This window comes from Rhinolophus sinicus, chromosome 18 (assembly GCF_057876585.1).
Source record: "Rhinolophus sinicus isolate RSI-liver-muscle chromosome 18, RSI-T2T, whole genome shotgun sequence".
Taxonomy (NCBI): Eukaryota; Metazoa; Chordata; class Mammalia; order Chiroptera; family Rhinolophidae; genus Rhinolophus; species Rhinolophus sinicus.
Genome location: NC_142518.1, coordinates 23,855,620 through 23,882,829, shown reverse-complemented (window position 1 = coordinate 23,882,829; position 27,210 = coordinate 23,855,620). Strand labels below are relative to the sequence as shown.

Genomic DNA, 27,210 nt, shown 5'->3' with positions numbered 1-27,210 from the left:
GCAATGACATTTGTTAGAACTAACTGAGTCTTATTAGCATGACATTTAAAATGATTAAAGCTATATAGTGATTCCTGATTGGGAGCCTTTAAAAGGGAAAATTATTCCTCCAGTCAACCAATGCAAAAATAATCATTCCTTGAACCAGAGACTTTCAAATATTTATAGGGGGCTGTGAGAGAGCTAGTGAGTTGCCCAAGTTCTCACAGTTAGATAGCCTGGTTAGAAGATGTTAGATCCCGGTCAATTGCTTTGTCCATTCCAACATGCGGACTCTGCATACTTTATTACCTCTATTTATGTCATCAGATATCTGTTGGTCTGGCATACATCAGACCAACATGTCTAATTTCACTTAAAACACAGTGACTTCAGTACACTTCTTTGTATTAAAAACCAAAAGAATTGAACAAAAACAGAAATGAGAGAGGAACGGAGGAAGGGAGGGAGAAAGAGAGAAAAAAGAAAAGAAATAGTTGTCCAAAATATTGTTTCACTTTTAATTCATCTTTGTCCCTTTATATTTTACAGTTAAATCCTTTCCTCTCCTATTTCATTGCTACTACTAAACTCATGTAATCATGAATTAGAAACATATTCAAGTTCTACTTAAAAGAAAAGTGGTCTGATATTTGAACCACCAGTATATATTGTAACAAATCAATATATTTTGTATTCAATTCTGAAAAGTATGAGCATGGAATCAATCTCATCAATGCAAAACCAATAAGCATGTATTGGATAATGTCCTTTAAGTAGCCTCACAAATTTGGGAAGTTATCACATTTTTACATGTTCATCCTCAGAGGATCAAAGATAAACTGATACGTTACTAACATCAAGATGCAACCAATGAAATGTCACTATTACAAGTTAAATCTGTTTTCTTTTTAAGTATCATTTCTTATATTTCTTGACATTTGCTCTCAATGAATTTAAAATGAGTTAATAAATAAATCTATAAACTATCTTTTCTGATTATCTTTGTTCTAGATAGATGTTTTCATTATGCTTATTTATCTTTGTAAGTTTTCTTTCCTCTCCATATATTTTGATTTTAATAACTTCATATCATATCAGTGGTATGTCTTTTCTGTATTATAGGATGTTACTGGTCCTTGAAACTTTATTCATTTCAGTTTCCATGAACTCTTCTTATTTTATTTTTTCTATACCAATATTGTAATAATAAATAAATTTTCAAAGCTGCAGAATGGAAAGAGGAGACTGATTGATTTGAAACTATTATAAACCAGTCTGTAGCACTTGGATTATTTATTTTTAATTTAGATTTTAGTGTAATTTGAATGTAGTGGCCATTTATCATGATTACTGAGATTACATATTCCTTATTAACAAATGTTTACTTTACTGTCTGTGTAAACACAGTCATTATTATGTTAGTGTATCTATGCACGTTGGAAGTAATATTTAACCAAAAGAAAGCTTACATTTTAAAATGATAAAGTGTATCTGAGTAATTTTGAATGCTTCCAATATACGATGAATCAATTTGTAATTGATTTTGCTTTTATCAGTCTGTTATTGTTTGTTAACTTGTTATATAAGTCACCTTTTAATGCTAAAACTTTAACAAAGCCTTAAACTTCATCAATCCTAAATCATACAGCGAAGCACAATTCATAGCTGTTCAGCAATCTGAAACAACATTAAAAAATCAAGGAAAAAAAAGTGTTGTCTTTCTCAGTTTCTCTGTCTCTTCTTTCTTTTGTGTCCGTTTATCTATCTCTTTATTAAACTTCCCTATGTTTTACTTTACTTGTATTTTGTATGAGTACACAGTCATGCTAAACCTCTTAACATAAAAAGGTAAGTAAAAAATTGTGCAGAACCTATGCCTGGTTTGTACTTCATCCTATGACGTTATAACTTTTGTTTGACTATTCTCTGTGTATTCTAAAGCCTATCTTTTGTGCGCTAACACTGTGATTTAATTGTGATTTTACTTCTGTGGTCATGTATTTTCTTTAAAGTCAATAGGAGTAATTCACACAATAATTAAGATGATTTATCTACCATTGCTTTCAACTTTAAATAATTTATAATTCTGAATTGAAGAGGCAGATATTATATACTTTATATGTTTTAAAGTTGGGTGACTCAACAGTGAACTATTAAATTATGAATTCTTGCTTATAATGCATTTCTTTTATAACATTTCATAAGAATTCCAAAGTAGAAAGACAGTGAAGACCATGGAATGACATGTAAAATGTAACTGGTCAGGAAAGTGCCTTCCATATTAGAATTGTCATGATCTAACGGTGAACCGGTGACTCTTAAGGAAGGCATTACATTTTCCCAGCTCCTTGTGTCTGAACAGAGTATTTATTAATCGCATGGATGTCAAATGGCTGATCTGATAGGCTAATAGCATAGCGAAAATGATTGGTTTAAGTAGTTGTGGTTATTTTGGTTTAAAAAAATTGGTCACTGGTTAATTCAGTTACTATATTGGATTTTCTACAATTAGTAATTGATATAATAAGTACCTTTTCTGTATAAAAGAAAAGAGTTATATTGCTTATGGAAAATGCAGAGTAGTATACAATATATTCCCAACTTCAAGGATTAAAAGTCTACTTGTGAGACAAAACATAAACCCTTGGAAGTCAACTAACATTATATTCAAATATGTAAGAGATACTGCAACGCAGCCACGGATTACACATAAATGAGGAATAGACTCCTGACAGAACATGTCAAACCCATTTCCATAAATTTTCCTATCCCCGATGGCTTCCTGCAAATTCCTCTCAGAAAACGTATCTGAATGCAAGTGAATGAGATGGTCATTATAAGCATTATCTAAATCCACTACAATTTACCAAACGAAACATCAGCATTTTGACTATTGTTAGTAAGATATTACGCCTGTGACATATTTCAAGCTAATAATAAACTATTGGTTCTTTTCAATGTCATGGTTATAATAGTTATTGTCAATTTGTACTGTCCAATTAAGGTAGCCACAAACCACTTATGGCTATGGGATATTTAAAATGTGGCTACTCAAATTAAGATGTGCTCTAAGTATAAAACACACATTGGGTTTTGAAGTGTTAATATGAAAAAGTAAATGTGAAATATTAATAATCTTATATTGAATAGAGTTTTATATGATCGTATTTTGGGCATATTGGTGAAGTAAAATATATTATTATAATTCCATTGTTATTTTTTAACACGGCAAATAGAACATTTAAAATTACATATATGACTTGTATTATATTTCTATTTAACTGTACTGCTATACATAAATAAAACCTTTTAAATTCAGAGGAGAGAATTTGCTGTAAGTTGATCAAATTCTAGGGAAGTGTTCATGTGAAAAGTGTTTCATTTCTAACATGTACCCTAATGCATAATCAGTCTGCCTCTTTTTGTATACTTTCAGTAGTGAGAAACTCACTACTTTAAAATTATTGCTTTTAAAAGAAAAAAGTTTGCAATACTAATCAATTGTTCCTATATTAAATGGAAATTCAGGCTCCAAATTCCTATCCATTGATTCTGGTTGTTCACTTTGGAACCACACAGAATAATTCAAATCTCTAACATGCATAATAACCTTTTTAACAAAGGCATAATAGTCTTGCATCAGGAAAGCTGGACCCTATGCGTACTACTTACTAATGAAATCTAAGTTTGCATTATCTTGCTTGAATAATCAGTTATCCATTTTGTAGTAGTGTTTCTTAAAATCTATTCATATCTGCTGATTATTTTTGCTCCTGGTAGTATTATGCTGTTACTAGCATTTTGCCAGAAATCAATATATATCCACACATGCAGTGCTTATCAGTCAAGTCTTTTTAATTTTAGACAATAGAAATTGTGTTATTTCACATTCTAGATCATTCAGGAGCTCCCTGAAATATTTATTTGTATTTACTTAGTTTTTCAGGAAATCACTATATTGTACACCTGAAACTAATATAACTAATGTAATAATGTCTACCAACTATATTTAAATTAAAAAAATAATTCATTTATGAGTGTATAATGTGTACCAGGAATGACTCGAGGTTGAAAAAGACAAATTCATCATCTTCATGAGGTGTTCATGGAACTCACTCATTTTACTCTGCATTTTTTTTTAATACATGCTTTTTGTGTTTCCAAATAATGTCTGGTGAAAATACTACACAGGGCAGAACAGTTCAAAGCCCTTTGGTATCCTCCTCGAGACCACCCTCTCTCTACATTGATGCAGATTAATTAACGATTTTTTTCTTGTTCAGAATGACACAACTTAACCAAACTGTAGTCTCAATTTGTCTGCGTTCACCATTAGAATTTCATGAGCTTGTCAAATACCTTGGTAAAATAAAAACACCATGTCAGCAAGCATTTATTTTCTCCTTTATAAACTGTATGTTCTCAAGAGAGGAAAGACTTGAACTGAGCCAATGGATGGCTCTGATTTTGAGAGGAAACAATAAGAGCCAATATTTATAGAGCATTTATGCTATGTCAGATGCATGCATAGGTTCTGAGAGAAAATAATAACCAATATTTACTGAGCATTTATGGTATGTCAGACAACAGTCTAACATATTTGATCTTTATAACAACCCTATGCAGTAGATACCCTTCTTATTCTTATGTTGCAAATAAACTGAGGCTCAAAGAGGACAAATAACGTCCTGGGTCCCTCAGTTAGTACATGGTGGAACTCAGATTCAATCTAGACATTCTCCTTTACGCGCTTTGGCTCTGCGACAGATTTGAAGCATTACGAGGGCCTTAAGGGAGGGATACAGGGGCTCACCAATATACCTGCAAGGAAGGTCGATATTAGGAGTGCTCATAAAAGGCTAAAAAGGTTCTTGGGGCAAAATTACGGGAAACCTTGACTATCATGCTGGAGTTTGGACGTATATTCTACTTGTACTTTTGGAGCAGAGAAACAGTGTGATGAAAGCCATGCTTTGGGAATATATTGACCTGATCCCGGTGCATAGGATAGAACTGGTGAGGTGGGAAGGAGATTATAACCATGTAAGGGCATTATTGCCTTAGCTCCCATGTGAGGACTAGAAGAGACGGTATTTCTGGAAATAGAAAGCAAGTGGATCATGGGGAATGCATTGACGATTATTTGATGTTTATGAGATTTCAGGGTGAGGAGTTGAAAAATGACACAGTGCATGTTTTAAACCTGAGTGAGAAACATGGTTGTCTATGGACAGAATGTGGGAAGTTGGTGTGGCAAGCAAGTCTGGCAGAAAGATAATGAGCTCATTCCTAGACATGTTGAATTTCAAGTGAGAAATCAGCTGGCTCTTGGAGAATCTAAACCAACCAAAAGTGAGGTCACAGCAAGACATGAATACTTGTGAGATATAATGAAAATTATGGTTAAATGTTGAAAGATCATACAATTTTAGGGAAAGAGAACTGAGAAAGAGGTATGGAGGCCCAAGTTCTGAACCTTTGAAATCATTGTGTTTGAGAATATAGTGAGAAGATGAGCTAAGAGAGGAAGCAGGTATAGAAGTATAACAAATGGATCCATGTTATTTTTGACATCCAAGTACTCAAGTAAAGTTATTTTAAATATTATTTATCATCACATGTTCACAAAACCAAGTAGAACAGTATAGTTGCTCTTATTACATATTAGCAAATGTGAAGAACAATTGAATAACATAAAATACCACCATATTTATCTTGCGTAGTTATGATTCTTAAAGCTGTTAATCTTTTTACTTTTACAATACTTTGAACAAGATATGGTTTAAAAGTATAGAAATATGTTAATGATACAGACACTGAAACAGCCTTTAAGTATATTTAAAATATGATGTTTCAAATTACAAATGATCATTAGGATTTAAAAATTAGTACTGAAAATAAGTCACTTGAACAAAGAACCCATGGATTCTCTCTGGCATGTGTAGAATTGCCTAGAAGAAAAGTGTTGATTCATATTGCACGTGACAATCATGTCCCGGTAAATAGCATTTGATTATTCACTTTTTCATCAGAAGTGAAATACCTTTAGATACTTGTTTTATCCTTGAACACGTATCCTTATTGTGCTCTAGGTGATGCTGTCTAATAAGGAAAGAGTAAGGCTATGACTGGGGATGTGATGGGGAAGAGTAGGTGGGGACCAAACTTGATGGATGCCGTCCATGGATTGGTTTGACAAACGGAAAATGTTTGCTTCTATAAGACAAGAAGATTTCTATATGTCATCTATGAGTTTTCAAAAGCTATCTGGTAGCAAATATGTTCTAGTGTTTCAATGCAAAGTGGGCACAGATCAATAGAATAAATACTTATTTTATTAACTGTTTGAACTTTAATAAATCAATATTGCCTACTCTTTTACATGTATATTTGATTTTCTGTACATTATCATTCATCACTCCTCGTTAAGTGGTGTCTTTAGAAAAACAAGGTCTTTTAAAGTTTTTCGAGACTGTAGTCATGAATTTCAAAATTAAAGAAACTGATCATTGTAAGGTTGGAAAGCATTCAGATCTTTCATGCGACATGTTTTTGTTTCATTCATTTGAAATTTTTGTGCCACCAAAGAAAGCATTTCTACGGCAAGCTAATGACATTGTCTTATGAGAGCATGCCTGTGAATTTCTCCATGCTACAAATGTCATTTGAAATATCTGAGCAGATTGCCATGTAGTTTTGTTGAGGATTAGGAGACAATTCTGCGTTTCCACCTAAATTTACTGTTATTTGATGAATGAGGCAATTTCTGATAAGGCGTATTTACCCAAATGATATTTATATCAGAGTATTTAAAATAAGATCAAATTCAACTTTAGAATATTAACAATTAGCTGAGTCAAATATATGGAAGTTGACTTTTGTTGAAAAAACAGAATGATGAATTGCATTGTCTTGCATGTGTGTTTGGCTCTGATGATGTTAAACGTTAGTCTTTATTTGCATCCTCAGATCCTTTCCCAGTTGTATTTCAAAGCTTTCATAAAATATAATAAGGAAACATAATGCATGTCATTATTTTAGCAACAGGAGGTTGAACAAATGTGTTTTTTGGTTTATGTTTCTAATAAAAAGTAATTTTGATTTAAATTAGCACTATCTTTTTTTTTAGGCCTCCATTCCTTTGAAGGAATTGGAGCAGTTTAACTCAGATATACAAAAATTGCTTGAACCACTGGAGGCTGAAATTCAGCAGGGGGTGAATCTGAAAGAGGAAGACTTCAATAAAGATATGGTAAATTGGTTGTGATAAAAGTGTGAATGAACTAGGAGTGAAATTGACTTAAATATTTGGAAAGAAATTAGATAACTCAAGTCTCCAACTAAATTTTTGGGACATTCCTTGCACATTTTGTGATTTTAATGATTTATTACAAATACAAAGTACTCTTGTTGAGCTTTTATTATGAATGCCAAAGTAGTATGGTATGGTCATATAGGAGTACTTACAGATGCTAATAAATAGCTCAGCAATTTTGCTTTAACCTGTACTCTCTTCAAATTCAGAGCGTAAAATGTAATAGGGAAAAATAGAGTCAAATCAGAAAATAAACTACAAATGTATTAAGAAACTCAACTATCATAGATGGCTGATTTTTTTTTTTTGTCAGTCATGTTTTTGGTAATAAAGCATTTTTTTTCAGAGAAGGGACAATTACACATAATACAAACATGGTTTATAAAAGTTTACCACAAGTGGTTTTACCAAAAAGTTGTATAAATAGTACAGTGTATGTCTGAAATACGTATAAACTTATGCTGCTTATTTCATGGGGAGTAAAGAAATGTAACCATGCGGGCTATTCCCAAACTCATAACATTGTCATTGAACCCTGATTAATTTCAAAATATCTTTTATATTTCTCTCTGGCTTGAATATTTCGGCATCACATCCCTTTACACTGACTTTTACTCCGTCCACCTCCTTTTCACAATTTCCTTTCTCTTCTTCCACAGCCATCAACCTATATGGCTTTCTTAAGCTTTCCATATATTGTGTTAGAAACTTCTCAGACATGTCTCAGTGCTAGAGACTTCTCAGACAATGCCTGAAAATGACATCAAAAGGCAATACATAAATTTAAAATAATAGGCATATGAGGCCATAGGAGAACTATTCCCACCAATCTTAGTTCCCACTGGTATCAGTTCTGACTTCCTGGAGCTGCTTGAGTCAGTATGCCCTGTGTCCGGGGTTTGGTGGCCTTGACGTCTCAGCTCCTGGAAAGAAAGACAAGAAGAGGCTTTCTGAGATGCTGAGTTACAGCTACCTCTATTTCCTGTCAAAGAAGAAACCAGAGGGCACCGAGGTGAAAAAGAGTGCTGCTGACCTCTCTGGGGCTGATCACCACTTATGCCCAATAGCTTTCACCTAGTGCAAGGAAAGAAGTGATGTGGGTTTTTTTTGTTTCTTTATGTTTTTGTCCTCAGTCCTAGGAAATAGTACAGCTTCTTAAAGACACATTAAAATGAGTCAGGTCTTTGACATGCTATACATATATGTGTCTACGTTATACTATTTCATTAGACTAGGAGCTGACAAATCTCAGATGAAAGTCCCATTTATTCTGAAAAGTGAACAGTTCCTCAGTTGTGTGGTAAAAGTTTTAAGTAGGCATTATAGATTTAAATGTGTAGCATCTAATACCATGAATAGTTATCAACACACACACACACACACATACACACACACACACACACACACAGGACTTTTTAACAGTTGTCTGATATTATTCTGAGCTCATGAGAGTGCCTTGGGTACCACTGCAAGGTGAACCTCCTTGATAGAAAGTTTTTATATATTGAGTTGAAACAGATAAGAAAGTCAACGTGAAAAATCACATTGTCACATATGCTAGTATATTAGACGAGCACTTACTCAAATAATTTTAATTCAAAATACATAAAATGAAAATATTTTTATAGTCTAAAAAAGCAAAGTGCATATTGAAAACGTTAAAGCCATTTTTCTAATCCATTTTAATGCTAATTTGTATTTATTTAAAAATAACATGCACGTATGACATATTTTCGAAATTATTTGCAACATTTGCCAGCAATTCAGCACATCATTTTTTACTCATGCCCTAATATTTGTCCTAAATTTGGGCATGTAGTTTATTTAAAGCAGAAGTCATTAGATAGAAATTAATGTAAATTTAAAACAAAATATTTTGACTTAGGAGTGTGTTAAAATTGTAAGGTCTGTTGCCATCTCACACTCACACACCCACATCCATATTCTTATATGGATTAGTTAACATTATAAATATCAAGTTTAGTGTACTTATCCCAACTTTTTTTAATTTCTAGAAATACACTGAAAATCAAAGCCAAATGAATGCTTTCACAGCAATTCAGGACTTGTCTGAAATGATGAAGTACCTTAGTTCCCCATATTCCTACATATGCCCCTTATCAAGTATGTCCTTTTGAGCTAGACAGAAGGAAAGTTACTTCTTTTAAAAGTTAAAGTGAAACATGTAAAAGAAAAACTGCGAGCACAGTATCTTACAAGAACACTCCCTGAAAGTTTTAAATTGGATTTTTTGTGTGTGTTTAAATAACATGTTTTATTATCTCTGTTAACGATGTACAGCTTTTTAAAAACCAAAATGAAGACTGTACTTGTTGTTTTTAATCAGAGTGAAGACAATGAGGGTACTGTAAAAGAATTGTTGCAAAGAGGAGACAACTTACAACAAAGAATCACAGATGAGAGAAAGCGAGAGGAAATAAAGATAAAACAGCAGCTGTTACAGACAAAACATAATGCTCTCAAGGTATTAGAGCTAAAATTATAATATACCTTGCCTGTGGTTTCTTTTCATATGTAGGGTAAAATATATTGTGCATAAATAAAATCTGCTTAAGAATCTTAGTCACCAGAAATACATTTTTTTCTGTTGAATGCGTGTGCTTTAACATTTTTGAGTGGTGTCTTTGATTTTGAAAGATGTGTTGCTTACAGATTTTGAGTATTTTTGCTTAGACAAATTTTTCTGAGTAGTAATCAAAAGATAATAAAATGCATCATTTATAGTACTTACATATTTAGTTTTCTAATCTCGTTTATTTTTATAAGCTATTTTTACATTTGTCTTAAAAACCCTGCTTAATTGCCAAAATAACCAATCTACATTTTTTAGACTTTCTACTTCCTGTATTTTAGTGATTTTATTTAGAGTAAGTCCAATTTTTTGGTAACCTAATATTTGTTTAATGAGGACTGGGATTCTACTTGATTTTTTCCAATTAATTTCATTTTGCCTTTAAGAGAGTCACTCTTTACAGCTAATTAAGCAACGACAAGAGTCTACTTTCATTTACATAGAAATCCTCAAAAATAATTTTAGTGTCCTTGAAGAACTGGTACTTTCATATTAACCAGTGGTAGTATATTGCTTCACGTACCCATTTGATTTATCTGGATTTGTGCAGGAAGGACAGAATAAAGTATTGATTTTTCTATAGTAATATCTAGGAAGTTCTTGAGCTGAGACTAGACACCTGAAGAGTTTTGTGAAATAACCTTTTTTTTTTTTTTTTTTTTTTTTTTTTTTAATGTGCTTTGCAATACTCACTATTTGCTTGCATGGCTGATTTTCTAATACTGTTAATGGCCGAGCTTTTCATTGTAAATCAGTCTCTTAGAGCTGTGTAGCTATGTAGGTGGACCCACCTAGTAGGTGAATGCAATCTGCTTTCTATATGCAAATAAGAGTATAAAACCATTTCCCATATAGCCAGACAACCAAATAAACACTGCTGAGAATGTAATTACACAATATTATGCCTGCAAGGAATCCACAAGGAAAGTCTAATTGGCCAGCAGGTGTTCTGAAGGTAACTGCTGATAAATATAGTAAATATAAAAGGTCTATTCCTCGAGGGAATGCAAGAACAAGCCATAATGTGCTCAGAAAAGCAGAGAGCTGCGTATTTCACACACTTCCAACGGTGACCAAGCTTTCAGAAACTTCTACCGTGGTCATATGATGATATGTGTCCTACTGAACAGCAGTGTTTAATGGTTACCTGGCATACCTGTAAAGAAACTTATATAATGTCTCTAAGTACCTTTACACAGTACACATCACCTTGTGCTTAGGAGATAAAAGGAGTTTCAGATTTTATGACCACAAGCCCTTTCTCTTGGCAGAGATGTGAGTTGTGTCATGAATAAGGCACTGCTCAACTCTCCTTCGTGGCTGTATCTTGGTACCTTTGAAAAAAGCAGCATTCCATCTGGCTCATCATCCCAGGCATTTATTACCTCCACAGGAGGTTTAGAAATTCAACTAAAAATGTACACTGCAGTATTTTTCACATCCCCAATTTTAAGCAAAACGGAGAAGGAAATCATTATTGCAAATATATGCTAAAAGCAATTAATGAAAATCTCCTCCACTTGCCAAACCAGTCCCCACCACAACTCAGTAATGGTGTTAACCTGCCCAGTGGCTCCGATTCGGGTCCTGCTGGAATATTTCAGAGAAGGTCAAAACTTTCTAATGCAATGAATATTTCAATAGGTCTTTGATATTCATTATTTTCTTTTCCTCCAGTTAAATCTGTACATGAAGCCCTAATTGCTACTGCTCTGAAGAAATGAAAGCTGTATTCTGAGCTCTTATGTTTCCGTGTGTTACCATAAAATGGCATTTCAACAAATTCTGTTGATCAGGGAAGACATTGTAAGGCACACGATGGTTAATTCCTGCCCCCGTCTGTTGATTTATTAAATCAGTCACATCAGGTTGATTGGATACCATGTCCTATCCCATTTCTTTAGAAAATATGCATTATCTTCCATTAGGAGCATGATTTGGTATAGTATTAAGAAAAAATTGGCCGTGTAAACCTTGAAAGAAAAACTATTTTTATAACATTTAAATTGTCATTTTCATGTACACTAACAGAAATACAATTTTCACACTTCTACATATATAGCTTGAAACAATTTATATGATAAGTAAGGTGACTTTTTATTTCTAATCATAAACTATTAATGGTCCATGAAACTTTTTTACAGGGATTTATTTCTAAGACCGTGAATGTAGTTACTTGGCTGTATAAACTTAAAATTTTGTTTATGAACCCTAGGGCTTAAGATATGAATTTTGGAACTTTTTTTTTTAACCTATTTTAAAAGTCAAATACAAACTCATTAAGTTTGTGCAAGTATCCAGTTAGCTCAAATGTATTCATATATTAAACTATTTCACATAGATCACATGATAATTTAATTGACAATTAAATTTAATAGGATTTCTAAACAAGTGTAAACAAGCCAAGAGAAAATATCTTCAGTGGGTTGTTCGGGTTTCTTAGCTTCACGTGTGTGGGTCCTGTCACATAAAAACATAATTAATCATCTGTTTGTATGTTAAGCATGTAAATGTAAACTTAACCAAAGTTGTACAAGAAGATGAAAGACTCAGATTATTTTTAAATATCTACAACCAGAAGTGTGCTATACATATATATTGATGTTTTAATAATATCTGCACCATGAACAGGATTTGAGGTCTCAAAGAAGAAAAAAGGCTCTAGAAATTTCTCATCAGTGGTATCAGTACAAGAGGCAGGCTGATGACCTCCTGAAATGCTTGGATGACATTGAAAAAAAATTAGCCAGCCTACCTGAACCCCAAGATGAAAGGAAAATAAAGGTAATGTTGTTTTAGAATGTCAATAGTAGAATTTTTTGCTACCCTTTCATTTCTTTAACTTAACCTGTGTGGATCATATTTAAAATGTTGATGTGGTGCTTTCCTCTATAAGCGTTCTCTTTGATTTATTGTACTTCCTTGTATTGTGTTTTGTTCTAGTAAATGTATTCAGTGTTTTTTGATTGCTAGAATGTTGAATGAATCAACTGTTTTATTTTTAGACAATGTACAATGAATTAAGAAATGTCATGTGTTTTCTGGTAAAATTGTGATTGACTTTGTGTATCTTTGTTCCAGATGAACAAATGACTTATCGGTATATGGACGGCTTCTTTCTCATGTTAGCACATTCATTTCATCAGAACATCTTCACACATCAGTGTCAAATCTCTCTAGATTTATTTGCATATTGTCTGAAGATTTTTTTCTGTTATTATTTTACACGTTTTATTTTGCTTCATTCTCTGTTGAGTACCTCAAAACTTTATAAAAAGGAAATAACTCATTCATTTACCCTCTAAATTATATTCTATATGGATGGTCCCAAATAAATAAAAAGTAGTCACTCCAATTTGGGTCAACCCCCAAAACACCAGAGGAATTGAGAAGAAATAAAAATGTTAGATCAATTTAACTATTTTCTTAATTCGAATATATGAAACTGAGCATTCAAAGGATAACTGAAATAGTATTTGGAATCTTGGGTGAAGATGACAGTGATGGCTTCCATATTTGTAAATTATGAAAAATGAAAATAAAATGACAACAGCCTATAAAATTTCTGAGAGAAGTATGTGCTGCTTGGAGGTTGGTTGATGTGGTTAGCTAACTGCCCTGGGCCCTGTATTGGTTTTGCTCAATAGGAAATTGATCGAGAATTGCAGAAGAAGAAAGAGGAGCTGAACGCAGTGCATAGGCAAGCTGAGGGCTTGTCTGAGGATGGGGCCGCAATGGCAGTGGAGCCAACTCAGATCCAGCTCAGCAATCGCTGGAGGGAAATTGAGAGCAAATTTGCTCAGTTTCGAAGACTCAACTTTGCACAAATTGTGAGTTGTTACTGGCAAACCCGCATATGTGTTTGCAACTACTACTCTAATTAAACAGAGGCCTACTAACAAAAAGAAAACAAAAACTGGGTGCAATTTCAAACTTCTAATATGCATTCTGAAAGTGAGTAGTTTCCCCTCACTTTGGGCTTCTGTAACAATAGTGGTTAATTTTTCATATTAAAAATATAATAAACTAACAGGTCATAGAAAGCAGCCCCCTTATCAAAAATGAAAAATACTTCTTAATTTTTGCCACATCATTTTTTTCATAACATTGGCAATGTGAATTTGTCAATTTATCATACATTTACTTTATTTCACTGTCTAATCCAAAAATATGTATTGCTTTCCTGAGGTCATCTCATGCTACTTTTACTTTTTAATGTATACATGGTAAATAACAAATCTTTTGTGAATCATCTTCTTATATCAACTTGCATAAACCCTTAATTGACTGAAAGAATAATAGTTTAGTCCTTATACCTGGCTTAGCTACTTAATGGATTAAAAGGTTTCTTAGAAGAACTGGATGCCTAGTAAGATGGTTGATAATTGAAAGCAAATTGAAAAAAATATAAAAAAATATCAAATATTGTGACTACTCAAATATTGCAAACCTAAAGAAAAAGGAACGACTACTCTTCTTTCAAACAACTGGCTGGGAATTCTGTGATTCTCTTTTTAAAATGGTGATCGATAGTGATAAGGTTGTTCTTAGCACTTTATTTATAATACGTAGGGTATAAATCAGGGATTTTCTAAGAGATATATGATCTTGTTTCCATTCTGAGAAATCGTAAAGAAGAATGGTCACTACTCTGTAATTATGCAATGATAGTGCTCTTCACAAAACCAGGATGTCAGAGTGTGGAAAATAAGGCTCTATAATGAATTGTGTTAGTTAGAAGAGCATGAAACCAACAGTCAGCCATTTTTGACCCAGTATGTAACTGACAGTTTCATTTGTTTCAACCTATAGATGAGACTTTTTTGGGAATTTCTCAGGTGATATTGTTGATTCCATTTAATATGGGGTGTATATTTTAAACTATGTGTAGTACAATGAATATAACTATATTTTATAAGCATATAATCTTGTTAATGCTGCATATTAACCAAGGGAAACTATACTTCATATTATTGTGAATTCCTTTTTCATGTAGAGAAATCCATGAATACACTGTTTTCAATGAACTTGAATACTCTAAGGTTTAATAGAAGCTGAATAGTCTGAGAAATTGGAAGAAGTAATATAAGGTATATTTAAATTATATTGCATTTGAAGTCCAATTCCAGCTGATAGCACATCTCAGCCTATTATTCTTCATATTAGATATTGTGAACATAATATGTTATAAATCACTCAAGCTTACATTAACAGAAAGCCTGTGTCTGTGGATGCAAAATGAATTGAAAGATTAAGACAACCATAAGGAAAAGTCACGTACAATATTTTTGCCTTGATTTAATAAACCATTCAGGAAGAAACCCTTTGCTTTGAATTATCTGACTAGTAACCAATTTCTCAATTCTAATTTCCCCCAAATCTTGTCATACTTTATGTGCCGGACTAAAATTTTTACAACCTAATCAAGATAGGTTATTTACGCTTTATAGTTAAATAGACACAGGATCAAAAACCCCCATAAAACACCCACTTAAAATGCCGTTATGTAATTACACATAATAGGCTTTCAACAATGTTTGTAGAACATAATAAAATAATGGTTGATGAAATAAAGAAAGGGTATGTAAACCAGTATATTATTTTCAAAGTAACTTATGGTAAAATACTAAGATACATTTTTCCCACAAACAATTTCTTCTTGATTTTATATCTCAAATATTCAAAATTCAGAAAGTGCTGGGGAGTGGGGGGAAATTTTTATACTAATTGTCGATTTTCCATGATAATAGAAGCAATAACAATATGTGTGAAGAATAATCAATTTAATATTACAATTATATTTGACTTTGGATTTTCCTTAGACCTAAAAGATGATAGATGATTGATAGATATATCCAAGATGTATCTTTATATTCCACCAATTACTAACATATATTAACAAACTGATTTCACATGTGCAGTGGTTAAAATCATCTTCCCAATTATTTTGCGATGAGGTCATTTGAGATACCCACAAGCAAACAACTTCACTGAAAGTTATATTTGGGATAATCGTACAATGGCCCTGATGTGGCACAGCTAGTCGTAGATTCAAAATTTCTTACCTCCCTCCGCATCCCCCTTCTCTATTTCTCTCATCTTTTTCTCAAATGTCCCTCTGTTCTCTCTACATATAAACCTTAGACTTTATTTAGACTTCTTGATTTTCAGTTAGTCTTTTGTATCTTCACAGTGGCAATTCAAGATTGTAGGCAAACTGTAAAGTGCTTAACGTTTGAGAGCTGGGTTTAAAAAGGAGGAATTAATTTTTCTTATTTCATAGATAAAGACTCAAAAATGGGCAAGCCGTGTAAAATTAATTCACTTTGGGGCTGGTGTTCATGGCAGAGCTATATGTGGCAATAGGAAAGCTCAGAAAAGGCCAGCAACTCAGTCTGAAGGAGCCATGAGGCAGCCCTGGGCCAGATGGGAGCAAAGAGCAAAGCAGAGTAGAGAGTATCTGCAAATCATGGTCCTCGGGGCAAACCTGGAGACCGCAAAAGATGGAAAACAGACTGGGGGAAAGCAGGTACAATTTTCTTCAGGTATTCAGCATATTGAAGCCTGTACTCCAGTTAGGAGTACAAGACATTTGTATTACAGTTCCAGTTGGCTTTAGAGACCTGGCTGCTCAGTGAAGACCAAATAAACTGAAGTTAAGGAATTTTTCTGCAGGATGTTTTAAGCAGCAGTGTGGTCTAGAAAAAACACCACTCCCTGGAGTGAATAGAAAAAAGACCACTCCCTACAGTGAACCCCAGTGACCATCTGCTGGCTGTGTGACCATGGGGAAATCTCTCTCAGCCTGATTTCCCTCATTTCTACAATGGGGATAGGGATGCATGTGGTAATTAAATATGGCAATATTTGTAAAACACCTGATTAATTATAAGGGCTCAGCAAATCAGTTTTTTTTGCTTTCTCGTGTATATAAGTTAACGTTGGAAAAGAGACACGTTTTAAAAATTTATATCTTTATAAGGCAATTAAGAAAAGTAGGCTCAGTATGTACCATAGGCTTAGTATGTTATGACAAAGATCTATTTTGTTTAACGTAAATTACAAATTAGATTCCAGGATCCTTGGACAGGTGGTTTTATCTAGTGTCATGAAATATTTGCAGGAAATTTCATGCAACCCTGGTGGTCTTACCACTGAAGTCATAATTCTCCATAAACTTGTCAGTAGAACTCTATCTGAATTATTATCTTCTGCAAAAAAGTAAAGAAATAGATAAGGAAAAACGTTTTGAAAATTCCTTAGTGGAAAATTAGGCATAATTTTTATTATGTTTAATTGTAGCATTTGCCAGTTAATCTCAGAGAGCCTAAGTAAATGTAACCACAAAACGGTGCAATGAAGGTACCACCACAACCCAGGGCTCGTGTGGAACTCCTATGCAAAATAAGCTCACAGACTAAAATTACAATGGGTACGAAAAAGAGTCTTCTCACGAGAGAAATTAACAGATGACAAAAGTAAAAGGAGAATGTAAACCTGAAGCGTTTCAAAATAAGAAGACAGAAAAGGACATTAAAATAAGTGTTTTCTAACATTGAAAACACTTTTTCAAGAATGGAATGGAAGTCTTTCAATAAAAACAGGGCAGTCCGTTTTGAATAGTGAACAGGAAGATTTGAAAAATAGAAAGTCTAGAAATGAAAGTACAGTTATTAAAATAATAACTCAAACCACTTTTTCAATAATGGGTTCATTATAGAAGAAAAAAGAATGTATTGATTGAAAGACGCTGAGGACAATTCTGATTTGCTGAAAATACTGGAAGATGTAAAGAATAGAATAAATAGCTCAAACACATGTCAGATTGAGAAAGCAGAGTGCCTGAGGAAGAGACAATATTTCATATAAATGACCGACATTTAACAAAATTGAATACATTTCAATTTATATGAGTCCTCAATTTGAATAAAGCTCAACCAGTCTGGAATACATAAAAACTAGTTCACAGCTAGCTGGGTCGGAATGAAACTCAGAACCTCAGTGATCAGGGAGGTATCATAAAGCTACTGAGGACAAAAGATAATACCTACAGGGTGACAAAATTGACAGCAGACTTTTCATCAGCAAGAGATGTTACAAGAGAGTGGAATAATACCTTCAAGTGCTGGGCAAATTTTCACATATCCCGTAAACTGTGATTTGAGAATGAAGACAAAGTATTTTCAGAAATACAAATATTTTCAGACAAACAAAACCAAAGAGAAATTATTACATATAGTTTCTTGCTGAAAGAATTCCTAAACTATATACTAGCATAAAAAGGAAAATGAAGCCAGAACGGAGAAGCGAGCTATAGAAAGCTACATAATTTCTTTTCTATATATAAAGAAGGAATTTTTTTTTTAAATCCTGTTATTGGCTACCAAAATTGTGGCAAGTGGTGCAAAGGAAAGCATAGAGTGCTATGAGAATGTAGAAGTGATTGGACCCCACGTAAAGGAGAATACAATAAATAAAAGGCTTTTTCTAGAGAGTAGACAAAAATAGAAGGTCTGTGCCTAATGTGTTCCATGTGAATTATTGCCAAATATCATGTTTCTGGGAAAAAATATGTAACAAACCTTTGGAATAGGCATACATATATGACCTGTCCCAGGAAGGAGGGGCCCCAAAATACAAACATCTTAGTGGAAGAAGGAAAAGAAACGGATATCCTGTACAGTAGTACCTCGGTTTTCAAACGTCTCCGTTGACGAACATTTCGGTTTATGAACGCCATAAACCTGGAAATAAATGCTTCGGTTTTCGAACACGCCTCAGAAGTCGAACATGTCATGTGGCTTCCGCTGAGTGAAGATCCTGAGTCCTAGCTTCTGCTGTTTTTGAATGTTTCAGAACTCGAATAGTCTTCCAAAACGGATTGCATTCGAAAACCGAGGTACCACTGTAGTTTCAAACACCAAGTACATAATGCTGATATTCAGTGTTTTACGTCCAACAACTTTTTATTCAACTTCTTATTTTGGATGCCTAATGGGTTTTAAAAGCATATCGTAGCCATGTCAAGAATAATTGATTTCCTCCCCTGTGTAAATTGGCTCCTACCGAGCTCTCTGAGTGTTAGTAAATTGCCCTTTCACTTAGGTCAAAAACCAGATATCATCCATGATTCCTCTATTCTCTTATATTATCCATGTAATTCATTTCAAATCCTGTGACTCGGGCCTGCAAAATACATCTTTAATTGGACCACTGCTCTCTATTTGCACGGTGACAACCCTAGTCTACCGTATCATCATCTCTCATCTGTCAATGACCTCTAATTCTGGCTTTCAATCTTTTCCCACCTACACTATATTCTCCCTGGTGAAGCCAGAGAGCTCCTAAAGCAGAAGTGAAATGCTGTCATTATCCTTTCACCGAAATCCTCTGAGCTTCTCCGTGACTTGGTCCAGGCTGATTACTCCCTATTACTCCAACTTTATGTCCCTTTTTGCCATTCTCCTGCCAAAGAGGCATAAAAGGTTCTCCTTGGTACTTAAACACACCAACGTCATTTCCATCTCAGGACATTTGCACGTACTGTTTCTTCATGGAATATCTTTCGCCTAGCTATTGCTCCATCAGAGGAAATTACAAAAGGTAGTTTAGCAATATTAAAAATAAACATTTCCAAAATATACAAGTTCTTGAATAGTTGATAGAAAATGGATTTTGTTCATAGATTCACTTTAAATGCCACAAGAAATGTGAATGTGTAATATAAATTAGTCCTTCAGGGAATAATTGTGTAAAATAAAAACATTTTTATAATGTGAACATCCTGCCACTATCTTTTACAAATTGTTTGTATTTGAAGAGAACTTTACACCTACAAAGAGCTTTCACATGCATCTAGTTGTAGCCCACTAATAACCCCGGCAAGGAAATATTTTCATGGCCATTTTACAAGAAGAAAAAATAAGTTAATGAGATTTGTCCAAGGGCACATGTAAGAATGCATGACACCAAACTGAACTCAGTGCATCCCAAAATACTGTAGAAGTTATTCAAAAGAAAGAAAAACTATCGTGCTTCCAAATAAGTTTGAGAAACACTGGATTAAGCAAAGTCTTCTTACTCTAGAACTTCTTCGGGCCTTTGATATGCAAATGTGATTATGAATTTCTACGAAAGGAATAGATTCTGCAGACTTGCACATCTGGATATTTGCAGTACAAAGGGGGAAATTTCATTTCAGTTTTATGATAGGATTCCTGTTTGAGTGGTTGTGAAGAACTAGTGATCTTCAGAAAACATTAGGAAAAACATCACTATACCATTATGCTTTTGTCATTTTGGATTTTCTTAAAATGAAGCAAAGTTGTACAAGAAAAGTAATCACAGAGACGACTGCTGTCGCTTGTGTGAAATAATGTCCTAGATTTGATAGCGAGTTACTCCTTTTTTGTGTGTATTATCTCCTATCACATAATGGTGCTCAATTAATTTGAGATTAAAATAAAGGGAAAACATATTTTCTGCCTAATTGCCATACAGATTTTTTTTCTTTGCCTTGAAATAACCACAAAGATTGTCAGCTGCCAATACAAGATCCTTGGGGAATTTGGGCACATAATTTTTTTATTTAGAGACAATATGTTCTTTAGTAAACAGAGTTGTGAATATAAAAGAATAGTAATGGTTTCTAAGGGAAATAAACCAAGGAGATGGCTGCCTATAGAATTTTCCTTGTCCTAGCTTCAATTTTGTAATTAACATATCACAAGAGTTAAGAAAGAAATTAGACAAGTCAAGATGTTAGGTTTTTCTAGATTGTTTATGATCACAATATTTACTGCCATTTCTATAGCAGCACTTTTTTTCTAGTCTTGAGTTACATAATAGAATCAGTTTAATGGTTATTCAGTAAATGGAGTATGTTCAGCTGGAATAAATTTACAAGAAGATGGCAGACTGACTGATTCCCTCACCCCTCATTTCAAATGTATGGAAATTCTGAATAAAATGTAATTTCTTAAAAAAAAGTTTTGAACAGATAGCTGAGCTCACAATATATGATGGAAACTTCCTTCCTCCTGTGCCATAATGAGCACAGCCAGGCAGATACTGAACCTGCATTGAAGGTTTAACGGTTAGGAGAAACTTTTAAAGACTTCAGTAGGAAATGCGTGACCTTACACAATATGGAGTGTAGAGATGTAAATTAAAACCCTCCCTAAACATAGAACCTTCAAGCCCTTCCCTCAGCATGCAGGGGGGAATAGATACATTCTACTCACAAGCTCAATTCATCTGCCAGGGATTCTGGCTGGAGTTAAAAAAAAAATCTTAAGTGAAAATTATAACCGAGTGTAGGGTATCTGAATTTTTACACTAACCATAAGGCTCGAGACTCCTGAACTGAGAAATTAATATAAAATTGGTCCCAGAGTGGTGAAATCCTTGGAGTCCTCCCACAGAAAAATACAATACATAAATCTTTGGGAGATCCACAGACACACAAACATTGAAGATGAGTTCACAACCAGATATTACAATCCACATAAAGAAATAATACATTGTGACTTAGAGTCATCTAACACAACGTTCAACAGGATTAGTACCTCATGAACTTAAAATAATCGAAAACTATTGGATACTATAAATATGTTGAAAATAATTATAGAGATAAAAAATAAAATAAATATTCGTTTATCAGAACACTATGAAAAATGCACAGGTATTTAAGATGAAAGCACAGCAAATACAACCTTTAGAAACCAAAAGCTAGTCGTTGACATAAAAAAAACACAACCACCACTAAGCATTAAACACCTACTTAAATAAATATAAAGAGAAAATTAGGTTGTTGTGATGAAATTATTAGACTACGCTAACATAAAAATATAGAAACATGGAAAATATGAAAGACACTGAGAGACCAATATAAGAAACTTTAATATAATTTACAAAGCAGAGTACAGAGAGAATACTCGAGACAACATTTAAGAGATAATGGCTAAACATTTCCCAGGATTTAATGAAAACATGAGCCCACAAATTAAATATATTGGTATCCCAAACAAGATCAATTAAAATAATTCTACAAAACATAGAGAATATATAAATACCATATAAAAGAAAGAAGACACATGTGTCAACAGGAATGTCGTATTTAATTGAAATTTCTGACAATAATAAAAAATGTCCTAAACTCTATTGCATTGCCATTGCACAAACAGGACTAGGCCACTATTTATAAAATGGATTTCACCCATATTAGAAAACCTTCGATATTTTGTAACAACTTTTATACTGCAATAAGAAAACCTAGCTTTATATCTTGCATCTCTCATTACCTAGGAAACTTTAACTAAATATTGAGCCTCAGGATAAAGTAAATAACTCCTTTGTTATAGAATTAAGAGAGAGAATGAAACACCAAAAATACCTAAAGAACTTACAGAATGTTTTTATTATGGTCACTTGTTTGAGGTATTGGTGTCCAGATTTCACACTGCTAGGTATCCTGACAAACCAAAAGCCAAACATGTTAAGTTTTTCTGAATTGGTAGTGCCCCACATACCTAAAAGAAGCAAATGCAAATGCATTCTAGTTTAACACTGCTTAAATCTAGATTTTAAATCATTCCCACAGACAAAGTTCTAAGAACATGGGTGTAGCATTGAAATGGCAGTTCACACAAGGAAACAAGCAACAGAATCCAATCTCAAAGACAGAAAATAATGAATTAATCTGATTCAGAATGTAAAATAAATATGTATAATATCAAATATGTAGTGAGGGAAGGGGAAGTGACTCTGGTGAACATGCAATGCAATATATAGATGATGTATTGTAGAAATGTACACTTGAAACCTATATAATTTTACAAACCAATGTCACCCCAATAAATTTAGCAAAAAATTAAAATAGTAAAAGTTTGCATCAAAAATGTCAATTAGGAACAAGAGATAATAAAATTAATGATCAAGAAGTTTTGAAAAGAATCAAATGGAATTCACCGGAATGAAATTAATCATTCAGTGGACAAATGATACATCAGATTAGATATAACAGAAATTAAATTAGAAAATTGGAAGAGAGATAAAATAAAGTACCTAAAATGCATAAAGAGAGACCAAAAGTTAGAAAATATAAAAGAAAGTGTGAGAAAGATAGGAAGTGAGATGGTGAAATATAGCGAATTCCAAATACAAGGAGAAAATTTCGAATGTGACTGAAGAGACGGATTACCCAGAAAGTAATGACACGTATAATGACAGCTGATTTTAGAGCAGTGATAAAAGCCAGAAGGTAGTAGAATAACGTCTTCCAACATGATGAATGAAAAACCACCTATGAACCTAGAATGTTATACTCATAGAAACTCTCAGGAATCACATTGAAATAAAGATCTCTTGGGACAAACAAAAACAGCGAGAGTTTACTAGTAGGAAATTCTCACCCAAGAGTCCTCAGGGCGGTTGTTTGTTTTGTTTTGTTTTAGAATTAGCCACTATTGGTGTTTATTCAGTTATCAATCATTATGTCATATGTCTTTTCTATGTAGGTAAAAAGAAGTTCTATAAACATTTTAAAGCATACCTAATACTCCATGGCATGTATGCGCCTCATGGGTGGTTTTTAAGCAGAAGAAAAATGACCCTAGATAGAAGATTTGAGATGTAAGGAAGAATGATGAGAAAACAAACAAACTAAACAAATGGGGAAGCCTAAAGAAATATTTGTGATATATATATATGTGTGTGTGTGTGTGTATATATATATATATATACACACACACTTATGTGTGTGTGTATATCATGTATTAAAAAACAGAATAGAGCTAAAATACTGGACATCAGTGACAGAGTATAGAGCAAGGTTGCTTGAAGTTTCTCACCTCATTTACGTTTACCTCCTACCTTTCTGGATGTTCCTTCTGAGCCTCTATTGCTGATACCTCTTTTTGTCTCCTAGTGTTGACGTGCCTCAGTGCTCAGTCCTTGGACGTTTTCCATTTTTTATCTACACTCCCTGCCTTGCTGTTTTCATCTAGTCTTGTGACTTTAATATCAGGTGTAAATTCATGACTACTGCCTATTTAGAACCAGCCCCTTCTCCTCTCCTGAACTACAGTGGTGACGCGGCCCTTTCAAAGTTTCTGGTAAAAATCTACCCTTGCTTCCCTTTACCTGTTGTCAACACAATAAGCAGAAGCATCATTTGAAAATATAAATCAGGCGTATTATTGTCTGATCACAACGCTCCCATGGATTCCAGTCTATTTAAAAATGAAATCCAAAATCCTTATGTGAATTTCAAGGGACATATGACCTGGCCCTTTATTACCTCTCTGGCCATATCTCTTAATATTAATATTTTAGCTCTTGTTCACTCTGCTCCCTTGTCACTCTTCCTTGAACATGTCTGGCATGCCCCTTTTATGTTATGTGTTCCCTAAGCCTAAAACCCTCTAGCCCCATATCTCCACGGCCCCCTCCATCTCTGCCTTTAAGTCTTTACTGGAAAGTGTTCTTCTCAGTAAATCTCACCCCCCCCCATACACACACACACACCCACCTTATCAACCCCTTCCCCATTCATTTTTCTATAAAATGCACTACCAGGAAAGTTATAAATATTTTCACTCTTATTAATTATCTTATATCCTTCCCTAGGATGAAAGCTCCAAAAATGCAGGAATTTTCTTTTTTTTTTTTTTCACTGCTGTGACCTCAGAACCCAAAACAGCTACTAGCAAGTAGGAGGTACACAATGAATACATTTGTGGAATAAATGAATGGGTTAATTAATCAGTGGTGACTGAAATCATTATAAGGTCCTCTTACTGCTCAGAAGAAGACCATGCAAAATTCATTGTGTGTGTTAATTATAGACTGGCCATTAACCCAATAAAAATAGATATAGAATTTTTGTAGCAGAGAGAGAAAAATAAATATACGAACTATTGAAATAAAATGAATAATCCAAACTGGAAACTGAGGTTTAAGAACATTAGTTGAATTGGCCAAGGATAGTAAGCAACTGTATAAACCCAGGGCTTCAGCTTCTCTGAATCTCTTCAGTCCAAAGTCATTACTGTGTATGAAATAAGATGTCAGTTTATGAGTTTAAACAAATTCACCATTTTATAAATAACATTTATGCAATGTATCACCACAGAAATATTACCTCTAATGACTGACTCTAAATGGCACAATAAATTAAAATATTAATATAAATGTGTTAAACTTGATTCACTGGTTATATTAACATGCACAGGTCTGTATAGTTAGGTTATAGCTATGATAGGTACATAATTCTGTGTGTTCATCTCATGAATTAAAGATACAGTAAAAGACTACAGTCACAATTCAGTTTGGTGTCAGATATATAAATAAACATGAAATAATGTTACCTTTTTTATAGTAATGTACTATATCAAATTTTGCTACCAAGTGGAAATTTAGCACAATGTTCAGGAAATAACGATGGTAAATATATTAATAATGATATGTTTCATAAATACAGACAAAAACACAAAACTGAGTCTGATGCATTGTTGACATGTGCAGCTTTCTTATGTATTTTAAAATGAAATCCAAAATCCTTACGTGAATTTCAAGGGACATATGACCTGGCCCTTTATTACCTCTCTGGCCGTATCTCTTAATATTAATATTTTAGCTCTTGAAATTATTCTATTCTTAAAATTAGAATAAATATAGCTCATTTTTGGCATCAAAGTAACTTGTTTCACTAAAATTAATATTCTCTTCCTTGGAATGACAGTAGTTGAAAAATGATTACATTTGGTAGAACTATTTTGGAACAATTTATTACTTCTCGTTGTGATAAGGACATTAAGCAAAATTTATCTTTGTCTAATGGAAATAATTGTGAATATCAGTTATTTTGTTGTAAGATAACAGTTTTTCTTAGGCCAGTGAGGTAAGCAAGACTAGACCTTTATAAAGAGTATCTGTAATCCTTTTAATAACCTGAATAGACTAAAGTTTGTCAAGCAACTTGCCTGAGTGCCCATAAAATTAAGGCAAGGATTTCAACATCAAGGTACTGTTTTAATTATTAAATTAGCAAAGAGATTTGTTGATTTTTGTCTCTTTGGTGATGGTGGTGGCATTGTTTTATTATATTATATTCCCTTTTTTATTTGTTTTTAATAAGAACCTCCTAATAAATGATAAGGGTGCAGTGAAATCGGAATTCCATACACTTACTGGGAGTCTAAAGAAATTCCAGTTTTATTTTGGATACATTGAATTGATATTTCTTTCATTCACTAAACATTTCTCGAGTGCCTCCTAAGTACCAGACGACACAAAACATAAAATAACATTGGTGAATCCATAGCAATCATACAAGAGACGTGATATTTGATAAATATAACTCATACGATGAGGAAGAAAAAAGTCCAAGAATTTATACACAGCAATTTGACCTCCGTTTGCAACACAACAATAAAAAGTGTAATTTTCTCCAGTCTAAATTTGCTTTCAAAATATGGAACACCAGCTGGAAGGGAGCTCAGATGGCTTCTGCAGTGGGATTGGAAATATCCTTCTGAGCATGCCCGGAACAACTGGTTAAAAATAATTAAATCACTCGCACCATCTGTGAATCATTCTGATTCTTCAATGATTACTTAAGACTCTCATTGTATGGAACATATTCTTAGAACAGATGAATAAAATTAATTCAAGTGTATAGCTTCCCTATCTTTGATTTTCATGAAATCAAAAAGGGTTACAATGTTTTCAAATTTGCTAAGTGATCTGATATTTCTCCTCTCCTCCTTTATGAGCCAGTGGCTTTTGAAATCTTAAAATGTGTTTGAAATTTAGTTTTATTTTTCATAATATGAATGCATTTGTTCACAGAGACTTCAGTATACAACCTAATTTTGTCTTAAAAATTCTGCAATTTTAATTATTTTATTTATTTTATCTTCTGAGTGTAGCATTCAATAACTCATAGACAGCTCTCTAGTAGAGAACTAAATGAAAGTCCAAGATAATTGTGTTATCAAATTTAATACCATCTGCTATAATCATGGCCAATTTTTAAAAATGTAAATGGCTACTTTAACACATATAAAACAGAGGAAAGCTATATTTAGTGGTGACTAATCCATGGATAAAAGGTGCATGGATAAAATGAAATCCAAGGCTCCATATCTGTGCAAATTTAAGATGTTTAGATTAATTCATAACTTAGAGGCATTATTAGCTATTCAGCTGGATAGCAAAGCATGGGCGTTTATTGCCAGGGTAAATTAACTGGGCAAGTTTCTAGGAGATCTATGCAAATAGTTTTCCATAATAGTTTGTAAATTCTTAACTAATAGAA

At 33.4% G+C, this 27,210-nt stretch overlaps 1 protein-coding gene across 8 annotated transcripts in view; it reads left to right on the top strand.

Moving 5' to 3' along the window:
* Positions 1 to 27,210, top strand: part of DMD (dystrophin) — a 2,122,179-nt gene that overhangs the window by 908,856 nt on the left and 1,186,113 nt on the right. For 7 of the 8 annotated variants that reach the window (XM_074323910.2, XM_074323908.2, XM_074323913.2 and 4 more), the window contains exons 38-41: positions 7,112 to 7,234; positions 9,645 to 9,782; positions 12,522 to 12,674; positions 13,538 to 13,720. In XM_074323910.2, the coding sequence (XP_074180011.2) occupies positions 7,112 to 7,234; positions 9,645 to 9,782; positions 12,522 to 12,674; positions 13,538 to 13,720 (597 nt within the window). The remainder of the gene's footprint in view (positions 1 to 7,111; positions 7,235 to 9,644; positions 9,783 to 12,521; positions 12,675 to 13,537; positions 13,721 to 27,210) is intronic. The other variant, XM_074323912.2, reaches the window with a different exon arrangement.